Raw genomic sequence first — 14,289 nt, forward strand, 5'->3', positions numbered from 1 at the left:
GTAATATGAGCAAGGATGTATTAAGAGAACAAGAGTTGTACAGCAGCTTAAAAGAATCTGCCTGGAAGACTAGAATGAGGGAAATACAACGAAACAAATATGCACGAGCAGCGTGCGCCATCTGTTGACACTAAACGTAATAGCAGCAGCGTCAGGTTCAGACCTACAGTGGTAGTTTTGCTGTTGTTGCAGTTGGCTGACAGGGCATCACTAGCCTTTATGATAGGCCTACTAAAAATGAACAGAACTAAATGTATTTATTTATTTATTTACATATTTCAGGTAGACAGAGATCCCCAAAATTGATGGTGTAAGGCATTAACGTCTTTGTTTTCACTACACAGCATAAGTTAAAAAGACAACAACGTGCAATTAGCCTAATTGAGGCTAACCATCAAGAACACAAATATCAAGAAACAATATGACTTTACGTAACACGACCTATATACAGTTATATTTATAAAAAAAACACTTTAAACTTATAAGAGGTTGGGTGAAAATCATATTTGTTTTGGTGGCTCTCATTCAGATAAATCACAATACATTTTTACCCATCTAATAAAACAAGAACGTTGTTCTATATCTATGGTTCTTGTATTAGTTCCTGAAAGTTGATATTTTGAAGCTACAAGGTTTTCAATTGTGTGGCTTGGGCGCCCCCTGGTGGCGGCGGAGGTGGTTGCTCTGATAATTCCCTTGAACATTTTAAAGCAAAAATAGAAAAATACATAAATAAAATGTTTTTTTTAACATATAAATACATCAGATCCGGTTGTTGTTTATTTATGTAGTTTCGGTACTACTGCGCCTTTAACCACACTATTTCTGCATCATCTGGAAAATGTGTAAACAGCAAGTGATATCACCAAATGTTCGCTGAGTCTGCAGCCTCGGAGCAGGATGTGATCTGGATTAAGGGATGTTGTTTTAAAAGGGGGTGAATACTTCTTTGTTCATAGGCTATTAAGAATGGACACTTGTTTCGGGCTTTGTTGTGTTTCCAGGCTACCTCCAATCGCGTCTCGTGGCTCAGTTAAATAATGCTTATTTCGACACAGGAGGTGTTTATCGTTGAAATTGTTGTTTTTTAAATTTCAAGCAGCTGACATGTAAACCTGCTGTCGTCTAAAAAGCGCAGCAGCTGGCACAGACCGCACAGGACGACGATGCTGCTGTTGAGGCTGGAGATGAGTGGTATTAATAGGAGGGCTTGAGTGTCACTGGCTTTCACTGTCGAGACCGGGGGGTTTGGTGGAGAGTCGGCGAACCGGGTTTGGGGGGGCTTCACGATCCAGACTGCGCAGTTGGAATAAAACAAACTGACAAAAAGGGACTCACTCTTAACAGACAGGCAACATGGAAGTGTTGGCAGTTCTTAATTTGGGCGATTTTGCCCAAGTTTTCTCCAAAATGGGAATGTTTCCCGTGTTTGATCTCGCTTATTACATCGTGTCCATCCTCTACCTCAAGTATGAGCCAGGTCAGTGTGTTCTACTCTACTATTTCCTTTCTCTCTCTCTCTCTCCCTCTGTCTCTCTCTCTCTCTCTCTCTCTCTCTCTCTCTCTCTCTCTCTCTCTCCAGATTAAGGGTCTGCTTTATTATTTGATAAATGTGATTATATAAGCTATTCTTTTTCTTTTTATGTTATTTTGGCAGCTACATGCTTCACACTCACCAGTCCTGTGCCTAAATATATACATATACATTTATTTACAACATCACAACGTAAAATATCTCTAGATTAACATATTTATTAACATGGACAATTAATATGTAAACACTTATAAGTTATTTCTGAGATGTATAACTTGAAATAAATTGAATGTACATACTATTACACTTTCTGTGTTATAACTACACAGTGTAATATCCCTATGGGGACTTTCTGTTGCTGTTATGTGTATAGTAGCCTACCCAGTCCTTGTAAACCATGACCTGTTACATTAACTCCAGAAGGAGCACTTACAGCTCTGCTGATGTGAGGGAATGACTGTTGCTGCAGCAGTCTGACCTCATTTACACTGAGGAAATCACCGAACCACTCAGCTTTGGGTAAAGCCTGATATTTTCCAAGAATTAACTCCTTTGAGCAACAGAGCATTAGGTGGATGAAACCTGAGAGGAAGGCCTGTGCATACCAGAGACTTAGGCAATAAATAGAATATCCTGAAATAGACAGTGTCAGTGGGCCTCAGAAGCCCCTCTGCTGCACACTTTTAGGCTGCAGTTGGGTGTGAATGTTAAACATGAAAAAACAACAACTGTTGAGCTAACAGCCCTGCATGGCCTTATTGTTCCTGGGAGGTTGTAGCTTTTGAAATAACTGATGTTCTTCGCCCTAAAGAAAAAGCTCCCTCTGACATGAAAGTTCAGTCATTGTTGGCTCATTTTAATCTCAGTTGAACCAAACACACCTCAACCTCAAACAGCTCATCATCATCCAAAGGTTTACAGCTTTAAATGAGCCGCAGATGTTTATCAAATCCTTTAAAACCAGCTTTTACGAAATATTTCATGTGTATCTCCCACAATTTCCCCAACAATGATGCTCCAGTCACTTTCAGTGATACAAATATAAGAGCTTACTTGTTAGATGAATACACTTTTGGAAACTTGTTTTGTACTACATGAGCTATCTGGAGAAAGTGAATTGATATTATATGGTTTTTATAATTCCTTTCAACTGAAATTAAATGAAGTAGAAAATAAATGATCTATGAAGAGAATGATTTTATTAATCTAAACACGTTTACAGCATCACCCTTAAAGGAGAACTCCACAGATTTTACACATCAAAGTCAGTTTAAAGGTCTTTGGGAGTACTGTGTCTCCAGAGGGAGCTATGTGCAGTCTGATAAACTGCCTCTAGTGATGTCACTTGAGGCAGCGACAGTTGAAGACTACAAGTTTGAAAATGAAAAATCTCTGCTTGAGGTAGAGTGCCGCATTTTTCTGTCCGAGCCCAGCCTACGTCCGACAGAGCAGTAACCGAACCCGACAGGCATTAAGATATTTATGTCCGAGCCCGACCCGAGCCCAACGTTAAAATCTAATTTTTTTCTCATACTAATGACATGTGTACGTTTGTTTGTGTGGAAAGCCCACTTTTATTAAGCAACTGTAGGGCATTCGGAAATGTCAACAGATGAGCGCATCAGCGCACACGGGGTAAGAAGTGCACGTTAATAAGCTGTTTAATTTAAAATGTTCAACGTGTTAACCTTTCCTGATTGCTTCATTTCCGACCGTGGTCAGAAAACCAGAGGAGACTCAAAAATCCTGTTTCTGGTGAGCAAATTAATGAACTTGGCTTTCAGTCTGGGGTTTATTTTGGACACCGCACGCACTGTGTACAAAACTTAAACTTATTCCACCAACTCTGCTCCGGTCACATCTACACGTCTGCTTCCTCTTTCTCTATCTCTCTTCTGCCCACTTTCCACACAGACACACACACTGAGCTCTCTTAAAAGAGCTGCAGCACCATTTTACAACAAATGACTTATCGCGCTGATGTGACCGAGCCCGACCCGAACCCAAACATCATCGGTGATCACTTTCGGTGATCAAGGTAGTTGCATTGTGGGTAGTAATGTGGCATTTTTGACAAGAAATAACTCCCGATTTGCCAAACTCTCGCAAGAGAGTTGAGGTTAGGCATTGACTTCTCGCGAGAGTTTTTGCAAATCTAGGGTTACCACCTAGACACAAATATAAATAAGATCCTTTTTTAACTGTCCATCATGAGTTTGACAATGTTAAGGGAGTACAATGCTAAAACAGTATAATACTATTTTACAAGTCACAACTGTGGTTATTTGCTAATTTAAACACATGCTTAAAGTTATGCATTAACGTAGTTATTAATGTCCCTAAAGTTTTAATGGTTTCAAAAAGCAGATGTGAAACTATACTGGCACTCATATCTCACATAGTAGTAGAGGTAAAGGGGATTGTCTCACTTTGCTTTCAACACATTTTTTTTTATTTTCTCTTTAATGAAAAGAAAAAAGGTGACAAAACATGGAGTGAGAGTTCTTGTTTTTTAATTGAAACAATCAGCATTTGTGTGTGTTTTAGAGTTAAAATCCATTATTTCATCAGAGCTCAGGCTAACTTTATCACGTGGCTACCAAAGCTGACTTCATGACTGTAAAGCTGACTGACTGTATTTATCTTACTTCACCTCTCATTTTACAGTCAAATGTCTCATGCTGCCAACATTTGCAAGATCTTTTTATATTCACCATTCCCTATGTGTCCAATGTGTTAGAGTGGAAAGTCCTAGTTCACAGTCATAGAAGAGCACATGAATGAGTTTTGAGGTTCAACATTGGGGGGTGGAGAGACAAATGTGTGTGTGTGTGTGTGTGTGTGTGTGTGTGTGTGTGTGTGTGTGTGTGTGTGTGTGTGGGGGGGTTCAAAGGTCCCAGGCCTGACAGTTGCAAGGCAGGAGAAGCAGTTGAGCAGACCATATTTATAGGGCGGCATTTCTCAGGATCAGATTGCTTTCATACTGAGCACCAGTGTCACCACGACACTCTCACCCACCTGTTGTTGGAGATTTGTGCGGTGAAGCAGCCGCACTCTGTTCACATCTCCATTTACTGAAGGTCTCTAACAGTGTTGTAACACTGTGTAGTCTTTACCCATATGGGAACATATACATAACATAAGTATTTTTATTTTATGCCATTTATTTCATTTTGTAGTTTTTACTCATTACTACATTTATTTTCAGCTATAGTTAATTATCTTAATAGTTTGCTTTGCTTTCCCAGTGAGAGTTAATTGTAACACAGCAGCATTTTGCTATAGTTAGCTGCAGTTTATCATAACCTGCATACTGATTTAGAAATGTTATCAAAATGTTGACTGGCGGTATATTTGAAGTGTTTTGATATATACAGTTGTAATGGATACCTGCCAGCCATCAGGCACAAGCAATTTCCATGTCCAAGTCAAGTCGATTTTATAGGCCAATAGCACAAGTCACAAACTTGCCTCATGGAGCTTTACAATTTGTCCAACATACGATATTCTGTGTCCTTTTTGACCCTCACTTTGGATAAAGAAAAACGCCCCAAAAAATGTAATGGGGAAAAAAGGTAAAAAGAAATAAAAACTAAGAGCAACTGAGGAGGGATCCCACCTCTTGGACTGACAGAGTGTTAGACCGACAAAGTAAAATTACAGTATGGACAATCTGGATGACGAAAAGACAGATTGTAACTAGTCTACACTCTATCTGCTAACAGTAGCTGCTATCAGACGGCTGCTTTTGAGTAAGTTTAGCTGCACTGTCATAAAGAAATCTAGGCTTGTGTCCATTGTTACTGATTAAGTGAGAGAAATATGCTACGGCGGACAGAGCATGCTTATCATTTCAAACACACTCGTGCAATGAGAGGTAGAAAATTCTAGAAAGAGGTTTGACTGGTATAGAGAGTTTAAATGTTGTATAAATGTCATTTTATGGTATATTTTGACATGGTATAAATGCTTGGCATATAATAAGTCAGTGCCACATCTGTATACAAAAAAGAATACTAAATGGTCATATATAAAGCATACAATCAGTTTAATAAATTGTAAAGAGCTGTCTCATCTGCTCAAGTCGGTATACTTTAAAGACTCAGTCATCTGTTGAGTTGGTAAACTGTTAACTCACAAATGACTGTAGAAATCCTGAGTCAATATTAGGTTATGATAAAAAAAAAGGCGGATTATCAGGGCGTGAACTGAAATGGTCGACTGGGAGTGGACAAAGATACAGCTCATAGACGCACAAGGGATCCACTGATAATATTTTTCAAAGGTTATTGCTAACAGTTTTGCTCTGCATGGAACTAACAGAAGGTTTTTAAAAATAAACATTTTATGACGATTTTCAATTTGACTGTTGTGATTCCCCCCAAAAGAACAACGACTACCAAAGATTTTCCTTTTGGTTGTAGTAAAACTTCTAAAACAGGATCTAGACCATTAGGATTTAGCCGGTCATTAATAAGGAGGCTTTAGTATTTATATAGTTTATTCAGTGGTTAACTACAATTCATTTTTCGATTTGATTTAGAAAACATGATGAAATTCAAATGGGCATTTTGCAAAACAGTTAAAAAAAATACATTTTTAGAATATACTAATTAATAACTCCATTATCATTATTCTAAAATCCAAAATTAAGGAGAAATACATAATTTTGAATTGCCACAGAGCCTTTTTTTAAACGACCTCTAGGAGTCGCCAAGGTCAGACATTTTAAAATAATAAACACAGAATGTTCTATTTCTTCTTCTTCTTCTTCTTCTTCTTCTTCTTCTTCTTCTTCTTCTTCTTCTTCTTCTTCTTTGTTTGAAGTATTTACCTGTAATTATAATTTCCATACACTGTTTTGCAAATAAATAAATAAATAGAGTAATTGATTATGATTAATGACTGAAAAGACTAATTACTAATTATTCCAGTGACACACTTCGGCTTCTTTCGCAGGGAAAAAAAAAGCAGTTTTTCAGTTTTTCGTGGTATTTTTATCTAGCTGTCGTCACAGAGGGACCACCAAACAGACAGTGTGACATCTGCTATTACATAAAAGCCACACACATCTTTAGCTTCACACACATAAAACAAACTGAGTGCATAAAACTCCACCACCTTCACCAACACCCCTAACCTAACTCATACGCACACTGAAAATCCCTCTCGACCACACGCGGTGATATTTTCATTTTCCTGACAGCTCCTTCTCTGTGTTGCAGGCTCGGTGGAGGTTTCTCGCAAGAGTCCCGTGGCCTCCTGGCTCTGTGCCATGCTCTACTGCTTTGGTAGTTACATCCTGGCAGACATCATGCTTGGAAGCTCCCCCATCGACTATTTCCAATACAACAGCCACATCCTGTTGGCCTCAGCTGTCTGGTGAGAAAGTCCTCAGAGCTTTAAGGTCACATGTGGATGGGACCATTAAATCTGCTTATTTTTATTTTTTATTTTTTTTGTATTCAGGCTTTTCATCTAACTTATAAGACTCTGTATGTGATAAAATAATGATCCCCTATCAGCCACAGTTTGGAGGTCATTCCCATTATCCTTGTCAAGTGAACGAAATGGTGAATTTCTTTTCCTGCTTTTTACAGGGAAATAAACTTGATGTCTTCAAATGATCCGTTCAGCCAAATCACAAAAAATAATTTCCCCTTCTTATCACAAGCTGTATCGGCAGACAGTTTTGTTGTCATGTTTTTAAAGTTTTAGATATCATAATAGGTCATTTAGTGTGCAGGGCTCAAAGTGAAAATTACTTTTGAAAAACTGAAATGCAACATATCTGCAACATAGCAAACAATGTCCCACTCACTCAGGATAATCTACAGACCTGAGTCTGTAGAACAGTTTCCTTTGAAAAAAAGGACAAATTGTAGGCAGGGCAAAGCGAGGCAACTTTATTTTCATAACAACATTTCTAGGTGCTTAACATGAGGTAAAGAAATGCATCACAACTACATTTAAAAACACAGCTAACAGGAAAATAAAATAAAATTAGGTTTAAAAAAATGGGATGCTGTGAGATGACAGCAAAAAGCTAAACAGTGGATTACTCAACACCTTGGCAAACAAAACCTATCTTTATGGCCAGACACTGAGGCTTAGTAGCATTTTTGTGTGATTTGGGTGAACTTACCTGTTAACATTCTCTTCAAACCTAACAATCAGAGCTGAATATTTGATGTTTATCATCCCCTCCCCTCACTCTAAGATCTTGTTCTCCACCATCTTTCTCAGGTACCTCCTCTTTTACTGCCCACTGAACCTCTTCTATAAATGCGTAGCTTTCCTGCCCGTCAAGCTGGTGTTGGTCGCCCTGAAGGAAGTTGTCCGCACTCGTAAGATCGCTGCAGGTGTTCACCACGCCCACCACGCCTACCACCACGGCTTCTTCATCATGGTTCTCGTTGGATACGTCAAAGGTCAGTGTCTTGTGATGATTTCACAGCGATTTGCTGCCATAAATGTGTTTATACTGTCAGGACCTACTTACAATATATTATGCAGTATTACAGTATATCATTCAGATTAGCAAGGCAGTTTTGTGTTGCGGCACAAAATGTAGTCATGTTTAAATTGGATTTTTCAATTCTCACAAAAAACTAATTTGATTGTGTTACTTCATCACTGGAGATGATAAACAGAACTGATTTACATACAACATAGTTCCTGAAGGAGAGTGATGGAGATTGGTGGTCTCTGATGTGTGCAGGGTTACCAAGTTTTTTAGGGACCTTTAATGTTCTATAGAGAAGAAAGTCTTTAATGCTGCTTGGTAGGGCTGCACGATATTTTGTTTCATCGTCTACATCGCGATGTGTGCATGTGCGATAGTCACATCGCAGGACGTTGCGATGTTGACGCTACAACTTCTTTGCTGCTTGATAAAAGTAAACTTTCACCGTTCTCCTTTTCCATGATTGTTACGTCATGTGACGTAACGTTAGTCCGACGAGGCGGGGGTTGTTGTTATTTGAAGTGAGGCTCTCCCGTGTGTAGGAAAGTACCGTAAGCGGCAGCTGCCGCTGACACAGTGATGCACATGCTTTTCCATGGGAAGTGAAGCTACAGTAGTCAGTGTTTTATGTTCGCTGCAAAGACAAACTAAATCACCTGATTAATGCAACGTAATCACGACATATCCCGGCCATTTTTCACTGCAGAAAGCTGCTACCAGCCAGGCTAAAGCTAACATAGTTAGCCTAAAGAAACAAGGCGTCTGTCCCAACTAACGTTATGGTTCGGAGCTGTGACGCTGGAAACGTAACACTAATCTACAACAGCAGTCTGATTCTGATATAACGTAATTTACACTGATTTAAGTGCTCTTGGATACACAGTTTGTTGCAAGAGTGTGACATGCAGGCTCTGCATGCACAGCAAACCAACAATCATGATCTATTTTAATCAATTTATCAAACAACCAAAGCAGGCCCCGCTAGTCGACCACAACCTGAAGTTTAGAGGAAGCAACATGCATGCATTATTAATATCATTCACTTTAGCCTGGATTGATATTATATGAATACAATGGTGTCATGTCAGTCAACCAGTGTATTTCTTCCTAATTTCTCTCTCCAAAATCACTTCAGAAGAGTAGTCACAGCTTACTTGCTTTAGTTTTTGTAAAGCATTAAAGTTCAACAAAGACTGGTTCACATAAGAAAATTTACCTTTTCATTTTTATTTTCTTTGTAGATGCAGTCTCCTACAAAATCACCCCAGTAGTTGAGAATGATTTAGTATTTCTAAATAGGGGTATTTATGTCCTCTTGTAAAAAGTATGCATTTTTTTCATATCGCAATATATATCGCAGGGAAAAAAAATATCGCAATGTAAGTTTTTTCCAATATCGTGCAGGCCTACTGCTTGGTGAGCCTTGAGTCTTTGCTGCTCACTCTGGCAGAAGCTCTCTGTGCTGACTGCGGCACTCAGTGAGCGACAGAGAGCAACTACACATTTAAACACGAGTGAACACCACATGTGCATGCTGGTGTGCACATGTGCCGTTCATTCATAATCAGTGAGTTTACATGCACTTAAGTAACCCGATAACTGGTTACGTGGGTAAGAACTTTGACTTTACTCAAAACCAGAGTCAAATTCCTGTATGTGTACACATAGTTGGCCAAACAAGCTGATTCTAATTCTGATTTGTTGGACTAAAGAAAGTGTAAAGAGGAAAGAGGAAGAAAATGTAAAAACCCAGAAAGGCTCTAAAATGATTAAGGAGCAAATTAATGAAAAGTCGTGCAGTCATTATGATCTGTAGAATACTATAGACTTCATAATTTACCTCTGATGTCTTTGATGCACACCTAAACCATGTTTCCTGTATTATTTCACCATAAATTATCCAGTAGTAGAGAAAAATCCATAGAAATATATATAAAGGGTTGTCCTAGTTTGGTCTCTGCTTTAATAGTGAGGCCCTGTGGGCCTGTTGAAAATGGAGGAGGAAAGCTGAAGCCAGATAAGAGCATTCACACGAGACAGACTTTTTTGTCCTAATTTTTTTTTCCCACTGTCTATTTTTATCATCACAGGGTCTGGAGTGGCTCTCATTTCCAATTTTGAGCAGCTGCTGCGCGGTGTGTGGAGGCCCGACACCAATGAGATCCTCAACATGTCATTGTAAGTCGGAGTCTCCTGCTGCTGCAGGGAACACATACTCATCTCTGCCTCCTCGAGCATGCAGGTGGTTCCAACCAAACCTCAGAGACAAAACTAGAACTTAAAAGTTATTGTTTCTTAAATTGGACACGAAACACTGACAGCTAGAAACACACCAGGTTTGTTGAAGTCACTATGCGTAGAATTTGAAATTGTCTGATGTTGGCGCCCTCCAGTGGTAGTATCAGAAAAGGCACTTTGGCAGACTGTAGTGCACCAAACTGTTAGATGAAAATCTCTCATCCCCTAAAAGAAAGGGGTTTGATAAGCCTAAGAGAATTTATTCAACCTACAGAGGGACATTAGACCTTCAATCAAAACATTCAACTAAACAATTAAACATTAAATTGCAGCACACCTTGCACACCTAAAGACGTATGTTGGTCTAAAGAAGTGGTTACTTTTCTCCATAAAACCACTTTTATCTTTCTCTCTATCTCTGATATGCAATCTAATCCTAATCTCGTTGTTGTGATCTCTGCTGCAGTCAGATGTTTAACTGACAGGTTTGTCTCCTGTCTCTGCAGCCCGACCAAAGCCAGTCTGTACGGAGCCATCCTCTTCACCCTGCAGGAGGCTCACTGGCTGCCAGTGTCCAAGAGCACCCTCATCCTCGTCTTCACCCTCTTCATGGCCACATGCAAGGTGAGATCAGCGAAGTGGAGTCGAAAATGTTGCTTTTATGATTCATTTTAGGCCTAACATTTTAAAATCTGTGTTGACATTCTTCCAGCTAGTATCTACGTTCAGGAAATAAAAAAACCCCCGACTATAATATAGTTAGAAAGAAAAATGTATAAAATGTTCCCTCTCTCTGAATGATTGCCCACATTTCTGATTTTATGTATTTCAAAAAATTTATTCAAGATGTTTGTTCGGCCTATAGGATTCACAAAAGACATTTTGGTGAGGAACAGCACATATAAACTCCACAGGTCAACTTTAAAGGGTTACTCCAGCAATTTATTATTTCACTTCCAAACAGAACAGTCAAAATTGCTGCAGCAGAGAATGATATATAAGAAGTGCTGAATCCTACAATTCCCATAATGCATCTCAATAGGATTTCTCATTAGACCATCCCTGCCTACATGTACACAGGCTCTCTGTTAAAACTTTTAAGTATAAACCAGTTAATGGATGCTGATGTGTACAATCTGTGAAGTGCCCCTTAAATTATCCCAAAATAAGGCTAACCTCTTCTAACTGACACCATCTTCCTTCAGGTGGTGATGACCGCCCGACACTCTCACGGCTCCCCCTTCGCTCTCATTGAGTCCTGGGTTTGCCACCTGCTGTTCGGCTCCCCTCTGGGTGGATCTGAGGAAGACCATCATCATCCTCCTGCCTCTGTCCCGTCTTCACCTCTCAAAACCAAGGAGGAGCTGAGCGAAGGTACCCGCAAGAGGAAGGTCAAGAAAGCCGAGTAGGACGCCGAGCTGAAAACTGCATCATGGCCTCGACATGATGGGACCTCCCATTCCTTTCTAGGGAGAGGGGCAGTTTGATGTTTAACCAAATGTGACCCTTTCTATTAGAGCAAAATGGTGCTTTCTGCATTTTACACAGAACGAGGACTCTGTAAGTACCACGGCAAATGCTTCACACTTCAATCCAACCCGGACATTTGAAACCTATATATTTATGGGTTTGTGAACATCTGCATCTGTGCTCAACACTGTGTGGTGATCCAACTTCCTGTCATTAAATAAAATCTAAGAGAAAAATTGTGTCTCGTGGATTTTATTTTCCTTTTCTTATTGACATTTATTTTCATGTTGACTATTCAGAAGTAATACATGGTGATAACTGAGTTATTTAGGTTGAGTTTTAGATGACGAAGTATGGATTAGGATAGTACATATTACAGCAACACATCAACAGCTTATATAATAAATAATAAGTAATAATAGTAATAGTAAGTAGGTTTTTTAGTGACTTAGTTTTCTATAAAGGATGCTTCAACGCATTTTACCTTCAAGTAATTTTAGTGCAGATGTTCAGGGCTGGTATATTTAAAATGTCTCATAAAATGTTTGTACATGTTTTACTGTTTCTCGCTTCTGAAACAGAGAGATTATACAGCTGTAGGATGCATTAATGTGTGAGCAGCATTTTTGTATTTATAAAATGTTGGGCTGTTTAATCTGCAAAAGATTCAATCTTACTAAGACATTTCTGTAAATAACTGAGTCCTATAAACCTTGTTTTTCAGTGCAGTAAAATTATTTCAACCAAGTTTGTAATTCAAACCAACTTGCTCAATTTTGTTTTAACCTAGAAACGAGTGTTTGTATCCTGAAAACGTCACCATCTCTGCAGACCCTGAATCTTTTTATTAACTTGCCATTATGCATGTCTTTGTTGCAAAGTGTGAAGCCTCTTTTTCTGTGCTGTGATGCAGCCATCTGCTGGTGACTCCTAACTGGGTTATACAACTCTCCCTCTGGAGCTGAGACCAGTTTCTAACACTATTCTTAGCTGTACAATATACGTGGCAATCCACCACCATTTCAGACGTGTTTAAGACCAAGGAGTACGTTTGTCTTCATAAACTCTGTTATGTAACTCCGAGGCTGTTGGGAGGTGACAGGAAAGGTCTGAGGTCGACCTGAGGTCATGTCTTCAGAAACTTGGACGCCAACGGCCGTGTTGACAAACTCTTGTAGCACAGGCAATAAAGCTTCACTAATGAACTTTGCAGGAGGTTGTTACACTCGACCTTTGACCTTAACATTCCTCAGCAGCAGCAGAGGAGGAGATCAGGGCGGTAAAAGATCTGTTCGCTGCATTTTCAGGTTATGTTTGTTAGAGCTCACAGAAACCATCCTTGTTGCTTAAGTCTAGAGGTTTACTTTATCCTCTTTGTTGATTTTGTCAGTACAAACCGTACAAACTAACTCTGTGCAGCCAAACATTGTTTAAACTTAAAGAACTTTATTTTAAATTGTAGCTCAGATATCCCAACGTTTCCAAAGATATCAAATATGTCAGGGTGATTTTCTGAGGAAGTAAGTCTACAATTATGCAAAATACAGAGAAAATATTTGCTTTTTGATTAAACTGTACAGCTGATTTGAATATAGACATCATATAGCTTTGAGTTGGAATAAGCTGATAAAGAATATGTATGTATGATACTATCAGACGGTGTGGAAAAAGATGATTTTAACAAATTTGAAGCTACTAAAAGAGGAAAGAAGCAACAACTATATGTTAAGGGATTTAAATTAATCAAATGTCCATTTCATCCTTTGATAAAAACACATTATTGAAACAATAAGGATTCAATTCGTTTACTGACTACTCACTCCTACAAACATACAGTGATGTGAAAAAATTAGGACACCCATGCTGAAGTTGACTAAAAAGAGGAATAAAAAAATCATCTTTTGGAAATTGATCTTAATGCCTTAATTAAAGAAAATGAGGAAAAATGCAGGATTTAAGGACACCAATTTTGTTTGTGAATGAATAATGTATTGTAAATAAATAAATGTTCTTCCTTAAAATACAGGGGTCATAAGTAAGTACACCCCTATGTTAAATTCCCATAGAGGCAGGCAGATTATTATTTTTAAAGGCCAGTTATTTCATGGATCCAGGATACTATGCATCCTGATCAAGTTCCCTTGGCCTTAAAATAGCCCCATCATCATCCCCTTCTGTACCTACAGAGATTGGCATGGTTTTATTTCCAGTTCAGCCTAATAGCTGGTTTGATTTGCATTGAAGTGATTTTATGGAAAATGCCCCATGCCAATCTCTAGGTATGGTGAAGGTATGTGATGATATTGAACTATTACAATTCAAGACAGAGAGACATCAGGATGCATATGGATCAGCAGCTCGCTGGCTGCCAGCAAATCTACCTGCCTCTATGAAGAACAACATAAGTGTACCCCTGTGCCCCTGTATTTTAGGAAGAACATTGTTGTTACGTGATAGCTGGAAATCTTTGGTGTACTTAAAAATTGGATTTTCTAATTTTTAATTAGGCATTAAGATCAATTTCCTAAAGATGATTTTTTTTTTTATTGCTCTTTTTGGTCTTTGGCATGGTGTCCTAATT

General features: G+C 38.8%; 1 protein-coding gene across 1 annotated transcript; it reads left to right on the forward strand.

Moving 5' to 3' along the window:
- Positions 1 to 871: 871 nt before the first annotated feature.
- tmem38a (transmembrane protein 38A) lies at positions 872 to 11,958 on the forward strand. The gene is made up of 6 exons (XM_078258727.1): positions 872 to 1,480; positions 6,760 to 6,916; positions 7,781 to 7,965; positions 10,091 to 10,178; positions 10,745 to 10,862; positions 11,444 to 11,958. Exons 1-6 carry the CDS (start codon positions 1,357 to 1,359, stop codon positions 11,645 to 11,647), a joined length of 876 nt encoding a protein of 291 aa, XP_078114853.1. The 5' UTR covers positions 872 to 1,356; the 3' UTR covers positions 11,648 to 11,958.
- The last annotated feature ends 2,331 nt before the right edge of the window (positions 11,959 to 14,289 follow it).

Source organism: Sander vitreus, chromosome 9, assembly GCF_031162955.1.
Source record: "Sander vitreus isolate 19-12246 chromosome 9, sanVit1, whole genome shotgun sequence".
Classification (NCBI taxonomy): Eukaryota; Metazoa; Chordata; class Actinopteri; order Perciformes; family Percidae; genus Sander; species Sander vitreus.

Excerpts from the sequence above, each read along its gene's own strand:
- tmem38a (XM_078258727.1), top strand. The coding sequence starts at position 1,357 with ATGGAAGTGTTGGCAGTTCTTAATTTGGGCGATTTTGCCCAAGTTTTC. Across the intron at positions 6,917-7,780 it reads CTGTTGGCCTCAGCTGTCTG|GTACCTCCTCTTTTACTGCC; the intron begins GTGAGAAAGTCC and ends CATCTTTCTCAG. Across the intron at positions 10,863-11,443 it reads TCTTCATGGCCACATGCAAG|GTGGTGATGACCGCCCGACA; the intron begins GTGAGATCAGCG and ends ATCTTCCTTCAG.